Raw genomic sequence first — 20,899 nt, 5'->3', positions numbered from 1 at the left:
AGTAAAGCGAAACAAGTCCTTCCTAGTTTTGGCTCAAGCTATCAACAAGCATCACCTATCTGACAAACTCAAGCTTGCATCTAAAAATCCATTTTTCATATAAATTTCAGCACACAGTGAAAAAAATGTCGAGCCACTTCTCTAACACTTGGATTTGTTTGTCGGCCTTCATTAACAGGCCACCAAAACCCACAGGTTCAAGTTCAAACTGGATTTTTCCTAGCGGCTCCAAGTATTGCACAAGTTTGAGTTTTACAAGGCAATAGATATCAAAATAGTAGTACTAATAAATAGTAGAATCGTAACTATTCAAAATTTTAAAGTCACATCAAATGAGAGTGTCTGGACCCTCGAGTTAATTAAATTAACGAACATAACAAAAAGAAGAAACTCACTAAACTGTTCCTCAAAATTATGTGGTTCTTTTGGTCATTTAGCAAGTTTGAAATACAAGATCAAGAGGATAACAAGAACCAGTACTGAAATTATAGCACCAATAATCCACTTGTTTCGGCTCATCCTCCTTGATATAGAAGTTATAACTCGCTTGCTCCTGCTTATGTTGTCATCCACACCATGTAGCTGGAACAGAAAATGTGAATGATCAGGCATGCCAAGCACAATGTAATTTGAACTCCATTTCAACAGTCTTACCTAGCTCTAACTCTTCAGGATTCATCATATAGGAAACAAATATTTTCACACCAAAAGAAATAAGGAGTTTGAAAGATCTTCTGCATTAGGACTTAGGGAGGAATGGGGTTTCACACTCATTAAAGCAAGAGACAGGGCAATTTTTTCTTCATATTGCAGATTGCAATAGGATGCAAGAAAATGTGGAACATGAAGAAGATATACCGTGTTATTAGCATGTAAGAGAGACTGACGTTGTTGGTGTAAATCCTGAAGAAGTGACACACCAAGCTCTTCTGTCTCCAGCATGACCTTTCTACTTTCACTGATCCTGTTGCCGGAATTGTTCAATCTTTCAGTTGACATTAACAATCTGTCCCTTTGGTTTGCTGATGCCTGTGATAATCACCATAAACACATTATAAATTCTGCAGAAGTAAAAGAATGATCTATCTCCCTACCCTTATAAATTACAACCTAAGTGTTCCATTGAAGGGTTTTTTTCCTATTTTAAAATAAATCACGGAAGAAAAAGGTGCTTTGGATCAAAACAAAAGTAGATGTTACTGGAAAAAAATAATAAATATAAATATATATATATATATATATAAGCTCCTCTGAAAGGGAGTTTTTGTAGGACAAGAAGTATATGTTGACCAACGAGCAAGAATATTCCAAATTATCTCAAAAGTTTATGCAATACAGATATCATATAAAAGTATAATTGCTGAGTCAAGTGCAAGCTCCAAGAATTAGACAAGCATCAGGAATGGAAGCGCTCATTTTTCTGAATATTCTCTAGAAGAAATGATATCCGAACCCAAAAAGAAAGAGTGGAAGACCATAAACAGAACGGCATAAACATACCGTCAATGTGTCAGCCATCCCTGCCTCCAGCAACTCATCCCGGGCAGCCTGGTTTAAGTTCATTGATGCAATTCGCTTTACTTCGTTTTTCAAATTGTTCAGATCAGATTTATACTCTCTCAGCTTGGCAAGAAGCACTGCCTTAATGTTTGGCTGCAAACCACGGGCCTCAAGGTCCATCTTACGTATCTATAAGATTATCGGTCAATCACACTCTAAAAATAACTCAATGAGAAACAAACAGAAAGAAATATGATCGAAATGGGTTAATATGTACCAAAGCTTCAGCCTCATCCAGTCCACCTCTTACTTCAGAAATCTTTTGCTTCTGTTGCTCTGTGAAGAAATAAGTCTTGGTTTCTTAGATGGTCCATTTCACCAGTTAAACAAGGAAATCAGTGTGACTGAGTGAGCGACTATCTCTAAAAACCTACCTTTAAACTAACTATGACTGAGTGAGCGATTATCAAATAGAAACATGGAAATATAAAGATATCAAGTACCCCCACCCCAGTGTACGGAAAGAATAAACACCACGTACAATTTGCATAGAAGATCCCAATTTTGTCCATGTTTCCGATGAAATAGGAGCAAGATCAAACCTTACGCCATGGTACCCCCACCACTCCCCAAAGAAAATAAACGGAACACGCAGGGCCTATCGAATCCCAGTTATCATATATCAGGTGTCACATCTCATCCTATGCAATACAGAATAAAGTAATCAGCTTGACATTTGGAACGCAACCAAAATTTCTGCAGCAGGTCTCAAATTCACGACGCCGCAGAAACAATTAGGATAACAGTAAAGAGGAGAATTCTCTTGCATGTTTGTTCAGTTTAATTCACGTATATATTTTTAGCTTAAACCTTCTACTATTGAAAATTCACACGACTATAAACATCTAAAGGCCATACGGTATAGGAATGCAAAAACGAGCAGAATTAATTCACCAATATGTGAAGGGAAATAAATAATAAATAAGCTAGGACTCCTAATTGAATGAGGGCTTGAACTAACCTCCATCAAGATAACTAACCGAAGAGGTCTTCTTCGATAAATTCGCAGAGAGCTCGCAATACTGGCGCTCGTAACTTTCAAATACCTCGCTCATCGTAAACTTTATGATTAAATTGAGAGAAAAAAAGAAGAAAGATAAATCAACCTCCCATCCAATCTGTAGTATGACCCCAAAATTTGAAAATCTTCGCTTAGCGACAAGAAGCACAACCCTTATGTGATCCAGGAAAATGAAAATAACCTGGAGAATCGGGTTGAAGATCCGTCTCTGTAGCGGGAAAAAAAAATAAAAAAAAATGAGGAAATTACACTGTAACACTTGCATTCATGGAGTTTGTCTTCAGGTCAGGATATGTCCATCAAGAAAACATTCAATTTAGGAGTAAATTACGTGCACCACCCCTAAATTAAGACCTAATTAGAGAAATTAGCTCTCATGAGTTTCCATTGATGGGTCAAGAACATGGCATACCTGTTGGCTGTCAATTGTAATTTGTAAAAATAGAGGGAGTTCAATCTTATTAAATATTGTCTTAAAGCGTGTTAATGTAACAAAATCTTGAATTTGGCCAATATGACATAATGTCAATCTCGCATTTATACGCCTCAAGATAACATTAATGCATGCCTGTTGTTAGGGTAGGAAAAGTAAAAGAAACCTCCTAACTAATAATTAAAAGGGCATGACAAAATTCCTTCAATATTACGTCAATAATGAAATAATACAAACAGGCCAAGCATGTAATGTGCCCAAGAATAGTTAGAAGCGCACCTGAAATTTGGCAAATTAATTTTCATGTGGTAAAGAGAAGTTAGACAAGAATTACAATTGAATACACCAATCCTTGGGAAAAAAATATCCTGGAAACTTGAACCACCTATCTTATTTGAGTTGACAAGTCCAATGTAAGTATATTAGATGCTCTATGTTATTGTACAAAATATAGTATTATGCTCTACCAATATAATGCTGCCAAAAAAACATTTCAACGATATAGCAACCCCTCTGTCTGTCATCCTCCAAAACACAAACAATAGAGCCACCAAATGAATGGCTTATGGCCTCCCCAAGAAGTCATCCATCTTTTCACCGTTAGGGGGTTAAGAAGTAGTACATATCTAGCAACGCAGACCAAATAGTAGATGATCTAATACCAGCATCACTGCTGCAGGAATTTTGAACTTCTTCTCCCCAGGATAAATGCATCATCCTTGTATTTATAACATACAGATGAATGATCATTCTCATGCTGTGGTCTCATTTGGTGGAACAATACCATTTCCATCAGGGAGAGGGCTACAGCCAGCCTTACCATGTTTTTCTTGCAACTTCTCCAATTCTTCACTGGGAAATACTTCTAACTGCAGAGACGGGGCTATGTTTTTCACGTGCAACCAAGTTAGTTGCCAAAAGCTGTCTCCTCCAACAGGATCACTCGGCACAAGAATCCCACTCGTCTTCATCACTAGCAGTGTGTTCTTAAGAAGCTCGGGAACTAATTCATGGATCTTCTCGCTCCGTTTCCCTCTGAATCTCATCTTCATGTATTTTTCCATACAACCAAGCACCTTTAACCAAAGTTGGCAGAATGAAGTTGACTGAGACAGATCATTCAGGGTCTGTAAATATGTTTTCGACAAGAGTTTAAGCGAAAATATCATTGATCCTTCCATGCTACGATAGTCCTTTGGAGACTGTTGCTGAGCCAGTTCTGGCAGTTCATCAAGCAATGTGAAGATTACCAAATCAAAACATTGTAGCCATAGATCAGTTGGAATATGGATACCTTCCACTCCTGTCAAGCATCTTTGTAACAATACAATTGCATGATTCCTGACCTCCTCTCTGTGATCTACACACACTTTTCTGAGACTCTGCACAAGCCTCATCCACATTTCCAGTATATCCTGAGACATCTTTACGGCAGCCTCCTCACCAGCAGCTTCCTTAGTCTGGTGAAACCATGTAACCAGACAAACAACTGAACCAGCCATCAGGTCTAAGGATTTGACAGATCTATCGACATGACCTACTCGAGACTCGGCAAACTGCCGGGCAGCATTCACACAAAGCACGTAATTTGCGGGTGACAGGTGGGCCCCATCAGACATGATATAAGACAGAGTCTCAAATCCAGATTCAGATGCTTCTGGATGCCGAGCAGTGATTGAAAGTAAAGATATGATTGTCCGCCAACCCATATGAGATCTGATCTGCATTGCATTTGCTTTCACCAGATGCATTACTTCCTGTGTAATTGGTTCACAATAAGCATCAGCCACCCGAGCATCAAGTTTCAATACTAGTTGCAGAGACTTGAGAAGCTCATCCGTAAGGTTTTCCTTGTAAGGAAGCAACCGCTGGCATATACGAAGGAGCCCAAATACAGCCTTCTCTACAAGGGCACAAGGCATTACAGTTGATTGAACAACACTGGCAATATGCTCATAAACGTTTTGCCATAGAAGCATGATCCTATCTCGGTTGTTTAGAGTGATTGCAATCAGCAACTCCAGACAAAAAACAGCTGTGTCTTCATCTTCCAGAGAGTTATTCCCTTTAAGAGGACGTCTTGCAGCCACGACAAGAGCACGAACAAGCTGTGATAAAGATTCTGCTTGCAGAAACTTACTCTCAGCAAAAATGGTATCAATGTGACAATTTTGTATTGTCTGCAGAGTACGCTGGCGAGCAGCAAGCTCTTCTTCTGAGGGTTGGGGTGCAGGTTCTTCAGCATCAAGAGATAACAGTAGGCTAAACCGGCCCATTAGCCCAGATGATTTCCTAGAAGGAACCGTTACCTGAGGTGCTGGTGAAGGAGTAGCTGATATTTTAACTTGATCATTATCAGGAGAAGACTCCAACTCATCAGTAGCATCACTGGCAAGACGTGCTGGAAGAAGGCCTATCTTCTGCAAACTCAAGATACAGTCCAGTATGTTTCTCCAGCTTAAACGTATGTGATCACTGTAACGGTTTGCAATGGTAAAAACTGCTACAGTTGCCATCTTAGCTTTTGTGTCATCCCCAAAATACAGAATTGAATTTTCATCGAAAGATGGATGCAACAAGGTTGTAAATTTGCAAAGAGAGACAATCAAATCATCCAATACTTCATTCAAATTGTATGATGCTGAAAGTTTAGCAATGGCCAAAAATCCATCAATACATGACTGCAAGACGTCTTCCTGCTCTGCATGATCAAACACCACTGAGATAGCAGCAATTGCTGGACCAGACAATATAGTAAACATGTCAAAGTCTAGGTGGGATCCAGACTCAGAGACAATAAATGGAGATGTCTGCTTTGCTTTGTGTGTTAGACCAATCCAGTGGCTCCGCGTCAGAACTGCACCAGCACCACCTTGATCTGGTACCATACGGATTTCATTCTCACAGATAGAGTGATAAAGCTCAGTCAAGAAATCTCGAGGAAGATCATCTCCACCATTGATTTTCCTGTTGTTCCGAATAAAATCTTCTTCACTCATCTTCTTCTTGACCTGTGCGTTGTGTTGATCTGTGTTGAGCAGTATCAAAGAATATGACAGCAGGAGCGCAGCATCTTTATTGGCCAAAATATTTGGTGCTTGCTCAAAATAGCTCTCAGCAAATGCTTCAAGCACTCTCTGTATCTTCTGGGACTCCCCAGGCAATCTGAAAGTGTCCAAGAAAATACGCAAAGCAGTGTCCAAGTTCATGTCCCGGAAATCAAATGTCCTGGCAAATTCATGAAGCACTTGTACACAGAATTCATCATGACTTCCTAGAAAATCCCCAATAATATTTTTATCTAGTCCAGTTGTATACCTAAAGAAGCAAGCTACACTTCTGGGGTCCAGATTGTCAGGCAATAGATTTAATCCTTGAAGAAATTCAAGACCCTTCTTGGGATCCCTGTTGAAGTGATCAACGCCAATCATCAACTTTTTCTTAATGTTCTTCATATTATGAACAAACGGAACCCAGTGAAGAGGTTCACTATAATCATGACATCTCACAGTCCAGAATGGCTTATATTCCTCAAGTTCTAGGGAAGCTTCCCCCAAACTGGATGAATCATGGCCTATTCTTTCAGCCATACCCTGAACCAAAGCAGTGAGACCATCCAGAGCAAGGGTGTTCATTGCAGATAAAGGGCTGTTCACTGGAAAAGCACTCCTTGATAACAGGTTTGCAAGGCCTTCAAACACATTGCTGCAGGATATATCACAATCATAATTGGCATATGACTCGATGACAAACATAGGCTGCCTGCAGAAATCAATAAGAGCTTCCATAGCAACCTCCTGCTGTTGGTAGGAAGCCCCATACTTACTTTGTGCAATTCTCAACAACACATTAGAAATAAAAGCTTCAAGCTGTAATTTTAATTTAGTACGGAGGTGATGATAAAGATTGAGAACTATGCTACACACTGTTGAAAGAATTAGTGGACTCATCGACAAACCAAACTGCATCAGATTGTAAAACAGTTCTTCCTGTATCAGAGCCAATAATTTAGGATGATTTCCGAAATAAGCCCCACCTAATTCTATAGCGGAATTAATCAAACCCAAAGCAAATAGAGGAACATCTTCATGATATGCTATTGGATTTGATCTGGGACCAACTTCAATGTTTTCCATCACGTTTAGCAGAGAGCATAAGAAGTGGAATATTTCCACCATTGCTGGGACACCATAAGGATCCATCATCAAAGATTCAGCACTAGAGGTGCTATCTTTCCCATGGGCATTCTCATTTTTACTAATGTCAGAATCTGCAGAAGCATAACCATCGACATATTGCTTCTCCTCAAGAGTGTGATTTTGCACTGTTCCATCATCCTGCAACGGAAGTAAGTGCTTCTGAAATGAATAACTTAGCATAAACTTTATCCCCCTCAACAAGGCATAAATTTGTCACTAAACATATGAATGACGACAGACAATTATAGGAAGTATCTTTTTCTGATAACCACTCAATTTAACCTGGATAATCATCTCCAGACAAGAATGAAGTTTTTCAAAAAGGGCATGAAACAACTTTAAAGATCCATCCTTTGTGGTGAGGAATTTTCTAACCTAACTGCAGTGATTATATCTGTTAAATTTATCTTTAAAAGGTTTTGTTCCTAATTGTTAACCCTAAAGGTAAACAAACTAAAGAAGATTCTCTGTCCCATTTTACTTTATCCAAGGTCTCTATATTTGTATCCTTAATGAAATAATTCAAACTGTAAAGCAAATTAGAGTCTAGTGTTTACAGGCTTGGCATCAATCATGGTGACAGAAGCATCTTGCAGTTCTAAAGCTGGTAAAACATGCCACATAAAAGTGTAACTCCTCCTTTTACCTCTATGTTAGGAGAAGGCCTGTTTCCATGATCCAAATCATGCCTTTCATCGCCCAAGTCAGGAAGGTGTGAAAAGATACACCTGACAAGCTCATGCATTGTGTGGCGGGATATCCTTTGCAGAAGTTCACTTTTAGAGCTTGCCTGATGGACTATTCGGAAGCAAGTATTCACTATACTACATACATGATGGTTATTCAAACTAACAGATGCTTTATTTTTCATGCAAGCCAAAAGAACTTGAAGAATCTTCATAAGTACTACTTCTTCCGATGCAGGATCGGTCACCTCAAAACGGCAGCTTGTCACAGCATCAACGATTAGGTGTAAAGCATTATCTACGTTCACAGTTTTTGAATCAAGTATCTGTAGATTTAAGATTTTGTAAACAGATGACAAAGCAACACCAGTGATTGGTGCACCAGTTTCATCAGATTTAATGACATCCAAAAATGGCTGGAGGTACAGAACTGGATCAATGGTATGCCAATGTTTTTGCCATGCAAATATCTTCTTCCGCAGTTCCTTGAAGGATATTATGAGAGAATGCTCTATCTGCTCATCATCCGAGGCATAATGAACTCCCCATCTCACATTTCTCCTCATCACAGCCAAAACTGCACCTATTTCTGAATTCACCATACAGGCAACAGCACCACCAGAAAGCTTGAACAAATAGTCGGGCTGCTCATCCAACCCATTGACCTCTTTCTGATTTAGCAAATTCATAGTCATCTTGCTTCTATGCTCTCACAAAGTTATGGATATAATATATGCATGAGGAAGGTCCTCCAGCCCAGTTAAGTATTGCCCTTCACAATTTATACACAAATTAACAGATCAATAGACTTGACACTATAAGATTTTACTGAGACAGAATATATAGGCAGGCAAGTGCTGGTTAGACAACAGAATATGGGAAGACAGTAGAACTCAACTGATCCAGTAATATCCTACTTAATCTAGTAGTGAACAGAATAATGCCAGTTAAAGAATACAAAATGGGATCATTACGAAACTTCACTTTTGGAAAGCATATTCCGCTATTAGATTTCCATCTTGTTGCTTGAAAATATAGAAGAATATGTCCCGTGAATCATTATTTGAATGCAGGACAGAAGTAAAGCTTGGAAGAATTTTGTTAAAGAAAAAATGGAGCGGACATCTATAGGAAAAGAAATAACTTCTTGACAATTAGCTAGAAAGAAGTTACTTGGCTACGTCATTGCACCACCAAAATGTCATTTCCTTTCTCATTACACATGTAAAATTGTTCGTTTAAAAGGACGCCACTCACGGCATATTGAAAATAAAAGATCTCAACAAAAATATCGGGTATCTTCCAATCTAAATGAAATAGTTATCAAATACAGTCTCTTAAGCACAGTTAGTGATCTATTTTAAATGATTCAGTCAATTAATAAAAAATAAAAAAAGAGTAAATAGAAGTGCATGATTAATCAGCTAACAAAAGCAAAAGGGTAAGATTCAAATTCAAATCAAATTCCAGGGAGAAATTGGTGGAACCTACCATCACATGGAAGTACATTTTCCTACCCCGTAAATCTAACACAAAAATGCATAAGAAATAAACAACTCAAGTGCGCAGATCTAAATTAATGGCAGCGGAATCCAACACCAAAACAAAATCGAAGCAAGATCTACCACAGCCCCTTCCGACTAATCAAAAGCAACAATCACATAAAGAATTGGAAGTGAAAGCGTGTGATTACCGGTCAGGCAATAGTCCAACAATCAGAATTCGAGTTTGAGGAACCGAATCGAGGTGAAACGGAGAGAGAAGTCGGAGTTGGATTGGAGATCAGACCGAGGAGTCGGAAGAGGGGTGTTTTTTCCTTTCTCCGCAGGGGGGCGTAGCCTGCTACCTGCGGTGACGAGGGGACAGTTCTGGCAATTTGAATTAAAAAACTTTTGGTCAAAATCTTAATCGCACGCACTGGGTGGCTTGGGATTTGAGAAAGCACGTTTCTGCGTTCGATGCAAGTGCAAGGTAAATGATGAATTGCGCCTCTGCGCCTTTCGGCCCGAACTATTTCCTTAGCCGTTTTTTTATGGTTATTGGTGACACAATCCCATACCAGGCCCAACTATTCTCTCTCTGTCTCTTTTTTCTTTTTTCTTTTTTTTTTTTTTGGGGTGGGGCGGGGGGGTGGGGGGGTTGTGGGCTCTGCATTACGACTTATCTATACTATTAATTAATATACTATTAATTAAGTGTGGGCAATCTAAAATGCCTATCATGAATGACTATATGTAAGCTACAATATCTCAATATTTTTTGGTTAATTATTCATTTTGTTTTTATTCTTTTTTATTTAATTAAAAAAGTATTATAAAAATTTATATTAATTATACTTAAACTGAAAATATGAAATTACACTTTTTTTTTCAAAGAAAAGTTCAAAATTATACTTTACATCCTCTCTGAAAATTCACTAGTTATACCTAACATTCTTTTGTTAAATTTTATATGAAAAATGCTGACTTTAGAAAAAAATATATATAATTTTTTTATTTTAACCCTTATTTAATATTATCATATAATTTTTTTGTACTTATAAGAATAAAATATAACAATGTTAATCGCACTCCATATACATATATATTACATTCATCCCCTTAAAGTACAAAAATATACATAAAAGTATTAAATGAAGGGCAAAATTCAAAATTTATATACACTTATTTTTTTTTTAACATTAGCCAGTTTCTCTTTAAACCCTAACAAAAGAGGGTCATATATAAATAGAGAATCTTGAAAGAGGGTGTAGATGTAATTTCGAACTTTGAAAAATATATAATTTCGTATTTTATAAGAGGGTTTAAGTGTAATTAACTTTATAGTTTTTATACTACATACACACGATTGAGTGTTCTTTTTTTTCTTGGAGTTCATTTCTCACTGGTAGAGAAGGTTGAAATTATAAAAATTGAAAAAATACAGGATCAAAGTATCACCTAAAAGTTTAAAAAAATAAATATATTAAATGACATAAGTTATGGGACGAAAAATGCATTTATTTCAGCATCGTGTATCAATATGAGCTCAATGAGCATTTTCTTCTCAAATATTTTATGAATGAACTGTGTAGATAAATAAAAAGATAAATTGTAAAAAAATGTCCTGAATTTTTTTATAATTATAAATACGTACTTCGTTTGAAAAATTATAAATATTTCATTCTAATTAATGACTGTTTAATAAATATTCCATACAACAGACTATTTCATGAGGATATTTGTAAGATGACCAATAATTTCAAGAAAATGCTGATAAATTTTAAAATAACCAAAAAAATATTTACAATTATGACAAATTTTGTTATAATTCATCTTAAAAAATTAATAAATTGATTGTTTGGAAAAATAAAAAAAATAAAGATTTTCAAAATGATAAGATAATATTTAAATTGAGTAATTATGTCTTTTTTAAAAAAATATATACACATAACATGTGCATAGTAAATAAATTTAAAATAAAATATATTCTAACTATGGTAAAGTGTTCCCGTGATGCAATAACGCGTATGTGGAATTCAGTGACGCGACATAGCGTCGGAGAAAGGAAATCGTGCAACCATCGACTTATAGTTAAAAAAAAAATAAAAAAAAAGAAAAAAAGAAGAACTTGGTGTTCATTCTATCGTTCAGCTAAGACCGCGAAAGCTTTTGTCTTCTTCAACTTGCCATCCTCTGCACAATAAGGTTTGAACTTCTGCTCTAAGTTTCTCTATCAAGACTCTCTAGTTACCAGTCTACTCGTTCCTAGTTAGGGTTTTGTTTCTCCAGTCAAAATTCCCCTTCGATCAATACCGGTGCAGACGTTTTACATTTATGGTGGCATGTGCTTCTCATGTTTTAAATAAGATGAATTTCTAATTGCACGAAACTCAAGATATTACTGGCATCCCAGTGCTACTTGCGCTATACTAGAGGAGTTTATTTCATGGTAAAAATCGCTCCCCTTTACTTTAATAAAAAGCATTGAAGCTTAATTCCTACCTGAAATCATGTATGTAATGTGTTCTCTTTAACTCATTGTTCATGTGGGAGTTGCGTATTAGTTGAATCAACTATTATGTATGCTATTTACAAGTTTAAAGCTTCTTGTCCAAGTTAAGTGGCAAACGGGTGAAGATTAGATTCCTTTCTTTTCTTCTTCTTTTTCTTTCATTTTTTCATTTTGGAACTTTGCGTAAGCTATTAACATTCGTTTTTTTTTTTTTTTTATGTTATTTTGGGTAACTTTATACTCATTACTGATAGCTTCATGCATTTTTGCAGCTTATCTGACTAAATAGTCTGTTCATTGAAGAATCAGAAGTTTCAGTCCCAAATGGATCTCTAAGTTGGTACTGGCGTGTGTGGAATTTAGAAAGTGGAGCAAGCCACTTTGAGAGTTTAAAGGAATGATTCTTTCTGCACTTCTGACCTCTGTTGGAATAAACGTTGCCCTTTGTCTTATTTTTTTCATCCTTTATTCTGTACTAAGAAACCGGCCAAGCTATGCCGATTTCTATATACCACGCTTGGTTGCTGAAGGGAAATTCCAAAGGGAAGATGAATTCAGCGTGGGAAAGTTACTATCTTCTGTCAAATGGGTGAAAAGAGCATGGCAGCCCTCTGAAGATGAGCTTTTGGCGAATTCTGGATTGGATGCTGTTGTGTTCATGAGAATTTTTACATTCGGGTTAGTTAAAAAATGGAAGTTGAAGTACATTTTGGGATCTAAATGGCCGTGTGAATCTGCATTCTTTATAGTATTTAATAGCTAGGATACAGGTTTACATTTATAAAGCCATAGATTGCAATTTCTTTCTCTTAAATTAGGGGATTGTTTGTCAAGTTACCAATCTTACAAAGGAATGTAAACATACAAATCTTATAAAGTAAATTCCTATTTTTTATTTGACCGGCAAAGGATCTGGAAAGCAAACATTTTCAAGTATTAAATGCAATATCTACTTCATGATGTCTATTTGTCTGAATCCTTTGAACTTTGTTATAGCTGGTGAGGGATAGTAGTATACGCCATCTGCAATTAGGTTAAATCAGTGGTTGCATCTTCCGAGAATTTTTGTAGAGAGAAAAAGTGTTGATTTTCACACATTTTATTGTTTGGATTAATTCCTTCACATCACTTACTGTTCACAGGGCCTGTCTTGAACTTAGTTATTCTATGGTAATTTCTGGTTCTCTTTTTCTACAGATTTCTTCTCATCTTATACACTTTTCTTTCTTGATTTGCAGACTGAGAGTATTTAGATTTGCGGGCATTGTTGGAATTTGTGTTCTTCTCCCGTTCAATTATATGGGGAATCAGCTAAATATTGACTTTACTGACTTACCAAACAAGTCCTTGGAATCATTCAGTATTTCAAATGTTGATGATGGGTCAAACAGGTTAGTGCTATATATTCGAATGAAGTCAAAATTTAGTTTTACAACAATGAACTAGTGCATTGCTTACGACAAGTTGGGCCTTTTGTTTTAAGGCAATATTAATCTATACATTTTTCATGTGTGTCAACCCTAACCGTATGCCATTGGGTGGATATCACCCAAGCTCAACAAGGCCTTTGGTCATGCATATTCGGGGTCATTTAGGTCTAGTCCTCTAAAATCAAAGAAAAGATGAGCTTTTTTTCTCTGTCTATGCTTTCTCAGACTTTGGTGCTTGAAAGCCTTTCTCTATCTGGTTCTAGTTGAAAAGTTTCTCTCTTTACCTTGTAACATGGGCAGTCCATATTCAGCAAGCTAGGTTGTGTCTTCATGCAGAGTGTGTATGCATGTGGCTGAGGTGGCAAACAACTGAAGCGTTGAGTTGGTCAACATTTTACTGCTTTTATTTAGCTCTAAAACTAACATTTTTTATTTTGGGTTCTAAAAGGTTATGGATACACTTTGCTGCTGTTTATATTTTCACAGCCGTTGTCTGCTATCTTCTTTACTATGTAAGTATTTCATTGCCCGTATCTGTGGTCATGGATTTTCCATCTGTAGGTAAAAGAGTTTGAACATAAATAATTATTTATTCTGCAGGAATATGACTATATTGCATCCAAACGGATTGCTTACTTCTATTCTTCAAAACCTCGGCCAGGCCAGTTCACTGTTTTAGTTCGAAGCATTCCTGCCACTTCTGGGAGGAGCTTCAGTGAGAGCGTTGAGAGCTTTTTCAGTGAATACTACCCGTCTACCTATCTTTCCCACTCTGTGGTTCGTCGGACAAGCAAACTTAAAGGGCTCATGGTAAGCAAAGCGTGAAAGCTAACTCTTTAATCAACTATATTCTGGAGCTTATAGATTGATTTATCTTTTTGTCCATGTTATCATTGATGCTTCTTTCATTTCAATGTCCCTCTTGGACTTGCTAACTATAAGTATCCGATTGCTAACTTGGAAATTTCTCCATACATTTTAATCATTAAATTCTTTTGATACATGTGTATATTGTATCTACTTTTTTATGTCTTTTTTAGATAAAGAAAGGTTAGCTGCTCAATTGAACTTCTGAAGGGGAAAAATAGAAAGCAACTGTACTTCTAAGTATAATTAGAGAATTTTGATACCAGAGTCGTGTATTTCATTCTTGGTTAATAGATGCAATATAAGACCTTTTATTTTCCTTTATTTTGTTTGGTTTCTGATACATCCTAATATTTTTTCTAGAATGAGGCGGACAAGGTGTATAAAAGGCTTGTACACGTAAAATCAAAAAAGCATCCTCAACAAAGATTCAAGCGTGCTGGCTTTATGGGCCTTTTTGGACGCAAAGTTGACCTCCTAGATCATTATGAGAAGAAGCTAGAAGATGTGGAAGGTAATGTCAGGACAGAACGAGCTTCTATTTCTGGCAAGGTAACAATCTTTGCCTCATGGGTAGTTCATCTGAAGATGCAATAAATTGATTTGTTTCTTCTGTTTGTCGCAATTGCTGTTTTTTTTTTTTTTTTGAAACAAACCAATAGCATGAATGCATGTTGAATCTCTCACTGTCAAGTACTTTAAGCCCAAGTACTTAATCTTCGGGATAAGGTCCCTCTTGATGATAGCCATCATAAATCACTAGTCTTCTTATCACTAAAGGCTTGTCAACTGTCATATATACTTGACAATGATAAGCAACAGGAATTCCACATTGAAATTGGTTTAAAAGAGGAGTTCTTAAGATCATTATGTGGAATTTCTGAGTTTTAGATTAGTTATTGGGATATTACATCATAATAGCGTCCCTCACTTTCTGACCTATTGAATAGAAGCTGGTTTAGCAAAAACAGCTGAAGGAAGAATTGACTTGGCTGGAGGGGCAGAAATTAGCATATCAAAGCATGAGTAGGGAGACACTGGAAAGTGGAAAAAATAGCTTGAAAACCAATATACATAGGATTGAACCTACTATCGCATAAAATGAGAAAATATGATTTCACGGACGTGCAGGATAGATGGGCTGCAGTGTTGAGACCTACCTTTAATACCATGATAGGGACATCAGTTCCGTTTGAAACCAATGTGTGCCACACAAAGAAGTCCAAGATCGAGATATGGCATCTAAGAGTTAGTTAATCACGCGACTCATCACATGTTCACATGAATCATTACCCTGCTGTAACATGCTCTATAGCAACTGTACACTTGATGAATCAATAGAACTGTGCATGATTTTATAGGTGATGAATTCATTTTCCAAGGGGTGTGTATCAACAATAAAAAAGGCCTTAGAATTGTGTAATTCTCTTTGTTAGGCACGCTTGCGATTTGGCATATATAAAGATGAAAAATTTCACTTCTGATAGTCATTTCTTGCTCTAATATTTTTTTGCGTTTCAAATTCTAACAAATCTGTTGGTTTTGAGAAGCCCTTGCTCCAGAAATTCCTTTTTCATGATGGCTGGTGTTATTTATTTTAGTTTATATTCTTAGATTGGGATTTTTAATTTAGGATACCATCTGATGCTGTATCACTCAATTATGCCCTTAATAGGAAGTTCCGGCTGCATTTGTATCTTTCAAGTCTCGATTTAGTGCTGCGGTAGTGTCACACGTTCAACAAGGGGTTAAACCCACAGAATGGCTTACTGAGCCAGCTCCTGATCCCCAGGATGTATATTGGCCATTCTTTTCTGCGTCATTTATCAAAAGATGGTTTTGCAACATTGCTGTTATTTTTGCATGTATTTTTGTAACTGTTCTGTTCCTTGTACCTGTTCTCTTAGTGCAAGGTCTTACTCATTTGGATCAGTTGGAGGTTTGGTTACCTTTTCTGAGAGGCATATTAAATCTGTAAGTTACTTTGTCAATCTGTAGATAAAATACTCTTAACCAGTTTTTCTTTTTTCAAAATGAAGAATATTGAAAATATGGATCCAGACGTTACATATGAATTTTATACCTATTCTGGCAATATCGGTTATGAAAAGAATGACACTTTATACTAGCCTAACAATATAACCTTTACATGTCATGCAGGAAAATCGTTAGCCAAGTAATTACAGGATATTTTCCAAGTCTCATACTTGAGATGTTTTTATCTTTAGTGCCACCCGTCATGATTGTGCTTTCCTCCATACAAGGCTACATTGCCCTTAGTCAGATTGAGAAAAGTGCATGTATCAAAGTGTTGTGGTTCACCATATGGAACATCTTCTTTGCAAATGTACTCTCAGGATCAGCACTGTATAGGGTTGATGTCTTTCTTGAGCCCAAAAGAATTCCTGAACTATTGGCGGTGGCAGTTCCTGGACAGGTACGTTCAATTTTAACAGCTAACTTCTCTCTTAAATGGCATTAATTCCGGAATTCTCTTCTTTGGGCGCCTTCATGACTTATTCTCATATCATGTAACGTATTTGGATTTGGAGAGAAAGGAAACGACTGGGTGATTGAGTGGCTTTCTGAGAATGTCCATTTCTCTTTTCATTGAAGTTGAACTTCCTTGGAGCCCCCATAATTTTATCTTTCTAAAAGATTCTCCAGAAGTTCATGGTCCAACTTCATATGTACCAGTATATTAAATCCAAGTGAAACAAATTTATCATATAGGAATGCACATTTGGTTGTCAACTATTTATGGAAAATCCCTTATTGATTCACAGAACTGTTGTTTTAATTACATTCTGTAACAATATTATATGATCGTAGAAGTTGTAAACGTGCAATCAAACTTCCAAAGCTAGGAGACAGAATTTGTCTGAGGATCATTGCTAGTTAAAATGCCAGGGTCTTAATTATGAAAGTGAAGCGAGGACTGAAAATGATTGTCTCCATTCTATGTTGCCTTGATCCAAAGGATATATCATTAGTTAATTTGTTCAAAAGTTGAAAAGAATATTCATTGATATTGTTTGGTTTGCTACTCCCTTTTTATGATTTGAAAGAACTTCCAAGTATTTTCACCTTTTTGTGGGAAATAATGATTCCATTCAGACACATTTCCAGACATCATAGATTAGATTAATAAATACTTTTATGTTTCATGTTTCAGGCTTCATTTTTCATTGCATATGTTGTAACATCTGGATGGACCAAAACGTTTTCTTCAGAACTTTTTCGGCTAAAGCGGCTCTTTTGGAGTTTTCTTAAAGGAACATTGTGTTGGAAATCTGATGAGGAACTTGAGGTCCCGTCTAATCCTTATCACAGTGAAATTCCCAGGATTCTATTTTTCAGCCTTCTTGGTATAACATACTTCTTCCTCGCACCCCTGATTTTGCCATTCCTCTTGGTTTACTATTGCCTTGGTTATGTCATCTACCGCAACCAGGTCAGCTGACTTTCCTCACTGTTGTTCATCGTATATGTGGTTCATTAAAGTTCCTTTGCTAAACCATCACATGTTCTGCTCTAGTATGGTCAGTTCATTTGGCTTACTTTTCTCTTTGGAGCAGCTATTAAATGTTTATGCACCCAAGTTTGAAACTGGTGGAAAGTTTTGGCCCGTAGTGCACGATGCAACAATATTTTCTTTAATATTGATGCATGTTATTGCCATTGGTATATTCGGTCTGAAGAAAGTTCCACTGGCTTCCAGCTTAACAATTCCTCTTCCAATTCTCACCCTCATTTTCAACAGTTATTGCCGGAGACGATTTTTACCTAGTTTCAAAAGTTACCCTGCTGAGGTAAATTGTCATTCTAGCTTGACTTATTACTCGAAGCTCTTGAACTAGTTCCGTTATGTGGCTATACTGTAATGCATTAGCTTGTCATTTGATCATATTCAATCTCTTTCTCCTCCTTGCTCTGGTACATGATTAAGTTGGATTTATAAGATAAAGGTTTGACAATCAAAAACTTTTAAATAGCCTATTAATTTTCACTATCTTGAAATGCTTTCATCTTTTTTCTTCTTGACAGTGAGTAAGCAAATGAAATTTTTCATCCTGTTACGAAACCTAGATTCATAATATTGCACATTAAATTTTCAGGTTCTTTAACTTCTTAATTGTAGATGCATGCTGTTCTGTTATGTAGCAGCAGTTGATGTGGCATAAAGAGTTGCCAATATTTCTGGGTCCCTTCATATTTACCAAGTAAAGTTTCATTCCTGAACCTAATGAATGTTGTTGAGTTAAAAGATATCAAAAGCTGACTAACAAGTGTGGCCATATAGATTTGGGTGTATCTGTGCTAAATCACACGACTGACCAATACTGATGCTTTCTGATTTTCTCGTTCGCTGTCTCTAGTAAATCAAAATCTGTATATTATGCATATAGATTATATATCATATTCAGTTCTGGGTAATTCGTCATCCCTTTTAACCTTCACTGGAGATGTAAGAGCCCCATTTGTTAGGTTAATATTGATTGTCACAGAATAGCAGTTTGCTCCTTCAATCTTGTTTGCTTGTCTATCGAGTATTCACCTTCTGCTGTTATGATACAGTGCTTAATAAACAAGGATAGATTTGATCAAAGTGATCCCAGTATATCTTCTTTCTACGATGAACTCGCCACTGCGTATCGTGATCCTGCAATGAAATCAGGCAGATATTCTGAAGCCAGGGAAAGTAGCAGCTCCCCTCTTCTGTATGGTGCTCATAGGTGAAGTTGGACGGAATTCCTGTTAAGTTTCAAATGGTAGCTAGAACGGCTGAAGGACAAGTAGAAACTGGTGTATATACTGAATTCATCTCTTTCGAAATAGTTTTTGGTTCGTGCACTTTAGAAAATACATTTTTCCATGTCTATTTTGTTGTTCCCGGTCGACGTCCACAGTAAAAAATTGTGGTTCAACCCTTCTCTTTAATCTCCCTGCTCTCCCAGGAAGGATTTGATTGGACTGTAAACATTACAAAAACAGGTTTGTATACACAAGCTTATAGTAAGTTGTATGGAATTCGATTTATTCACAGGCCTACACCTAATTGCACCTGTTGCTTATCGGCTCTGAAATAACTATCCATCGACTTTGTGCGATATGGCCCGATTCTTGGTCCTGTCCCCAAAGTCTCAAGCAAAACCGTGTTTTGAAACTGTTTGCTCTGATGTTGCAACATTTGTATCAACTTTGGTGTCTCAAGCCACCAAAGTTATGCTGGCAAGTTTTGAAATATTGTATGCAGAAGGAGAGTTTCTCTTTGAGTCAACTTCCTTAATGAGTATAATAAGCTATAGACGTCAGTTTGAGGGAAGAAGACCACTGAATTTGTCTGAAACCTCCACCTGGAGCAATAGGAATCCGTGATTGACATATTCCTTTTGCTTATTCTTTTGCATATATCAGGCGCCCTCCTCTCACTATCTTTTTTTTATTACACACCAACCACCATAGTCATAATAAATTCCTTTCTTTGTTTCTCTCTCTCTCTTCACTCACACACTTGGAGTTTGGTTATGATTTTAAGGGGATGAAATAAATAAAAACCAGCAGAAGAAACAGAATAGGGGTACTTTGGCAACATTGGAACTCTTAACATGTCTTTTCTGTTGTTAATGTCCGTACATTCACATTTCACCTCCTCCCAATTGGATTTTCTATTGCAGTTGCATTGCATCTTATATTGTATTTTCCATATATATAAATATTTTTTTATATATGTAACGTATATATATATAAAATGGAATAAGAAATACAACACGAATTGCAATAAAGAATCTAATGCTAGGGATATCTCAAGCATAAAGCTTGGCATTATTTGCCGTCACAAACAAAGTTCAAAATATAGTTTTTCTTCAAGAATTACTTATTACATAAAAAACGTATCATCATCATATCTACTAATTTTACTTGAGAAAAATCAGATTTATTTAGAGAGAGTGGGAATTATTAAATGGGGTGGGATTCCGTTTCTGTGTGAGAGACAGGAAATGTCTTAATATATGCTCTCAACTTTTTGCTGACATCATTTGTAAGTTGATGTGAACATCAACATCAACATCACCAATCAACTAGTGGAATTGCCTTTGGGTAAATCGCATTCCTTGACCTTAATCGCCAATCACAAATAATGGGTTTCATATATCTTCAACCCCATGTTAATGTAATGTAATTCACATGGAATGACGAGAATATCCTCGTTTATGCACTTGCTCCTTATAATTCATCAACTGCAACTAGGGGTAAAACTTAAATTTACTATTCATATGACAACAAGACACAAACTCAATTCAAGAGTAGTTGTATGTAATGATCACAGACTCAGATCACTGCCCTCGTGTGGTGTCTGCGACCCTCCTTCCACGCCCCAATCCATTACCAAACAAATGGGAGGTATTTACTATGGCGGACTGGTTAAGGCTGCAGAGGATTATGATTGTTTTCACTGTTGCAGTGAAAACGACCCAAGAAGTCCTTTTCCATGAATTGATGATTTCTATGTTTTTTGTCTTAAAATAAAGACATCATTACTCCCCCACTTGTACTCCCACGTAGCAATAAAAAATACAAGTTGATGGTGACCGTAGGTTTCTGATTTTATGAGGAAATCAAGAAAGCATCTTAACAGCACATTTTGCATTAAGAAATTCAGCCTCATTATACAACTGAAATACACATTGGAAGCAAGAAGATTTTTA

The 20,899-nt window shown here is 36.6% G+C and overlaps 3 protein-coding genes across 6 annotated transcripts; 1 reads left to right on the top strand and 2 right to left on the bottom strand.

The window, feature by feature from the left end:
• Window positions 1-265: 265 nt before the first annotated feature.
• LOC105177278 (vesicle transport v-SNARE 13) lies at window positions 266-3,025 on the bottom strand. 4 transcript variants are annotated; one of them, XM_088884736.1, is made up of 6 exons: window positions 2,831-3,025; window positions 2,522-2,621; window positions 1,778-1,836; window positions 1,501-1,689; window positions 859-1,029; window positions 266-582 (listed from the first exon to the last, which is right to left on the bottom strand). In XM_088884736.1, exons 2-6 carry the CDS (start codon window positions 2,613-2,615, stop codon window positions 430-432), a joined length of 666 nt encoding a protein of 221 aa, XP_088740862.1. In that variant the 5' UTR covers window positions 2,616-2,621; window positions 2,831-3,025; the 3' UTR covers window positions 266-429. The 4 variants fall into 4 exon arrangements, with proteins under 4 accessions (XP_088740862.1, XP_088740861.1, XP_088740863.1 ...); XM_088884735.1 differs by having other exon boundaries at window positions 2,845-3,025; XM_088884737.1 differs by adding an exon at window positions 2,042-2,201 and having other exon boundaries at window positions 2,522-3,023.
• A 274-nt stretch (window positions 3,026-3,299) lies between these two features.
• Window positions 3,300-9,905, bottom strand: LOC105177279 (ARF guanine-nucleotide exchange factor GNOM). The gene is made up of 3 exons (XM_011100364.3): window positions 9,593-9,905; window positions 7,860-8,671; window positions 3,300-7,351 (listed from the first exon to the last, which is right to left on the bottom strand). Exons 2-3 carry the CDS (start codon window positions 8,592-8,594, stop codon window positions 3,767-3,769), a joined length of 4,320 nt encoding a protein of 1,439 aa, XP_011098666.1. The 5' UTR covers window positions 8,595-8,671; window positions 9,593-9,905; the 3' UTR covers window positions 3,300-3,766.
• A 1,523-nt stretch (window positions 9,906-11,428) lies between these two features.
• Window positions 11,429-19,241, top strand: LOC105177280 (hyperosmolality-gated Ca2+ permeable channel 2.3). Its single transcript, XM_011100365.3, has 11 exons — window positions 11,429-11,585; window positions 12,165-12,570; window positions 13,131-13,283; window positions 13,771-13,834; window positions 13,923-14,132; window positions 14,553-14,741; window positions 15,865-16,163; window positions 16,350-16,626; window positions 17,365-17,643; window positions 17,768-18,001; window positions 18,768-19,241. The coding sequence occupies exons 2-11, from the start codon at window positions 12,290-12,292 to the stop codon at window positions 18,927-18,929; spliced, it is 2,148 nt and encodes a 715-aa protein (XP_011098667.2). The 5' UTR covers window positions 11,429-11,585; window positions 12,165-12,289; the 3' UTR covers window positions 18,930-19,241.
• The last annotated feature ends 1,658 nt before the right edge of the window (window positions 19,242-20,899 follow it).

This window comes from Sesamum indicum, linkage group LG9 (genome assembly GCF_026168435.1).
Source record: "Sesamum indicum cultivar Baizhima isolate 11 linkage group LG9, ASM2616843v1, whole genome shotgun sequence".
Taxonomy (NCBI): domain Eukaryota; kingdom Viridiplantae; phylum Streptophyta; class Magnoliopsida; order Lamiales; family Pedaliaceae; genus Sesamum; species Sesamum indicum.
This window is presented reverse-complemented; position numbering and strand designations above follow the sequence as displayed.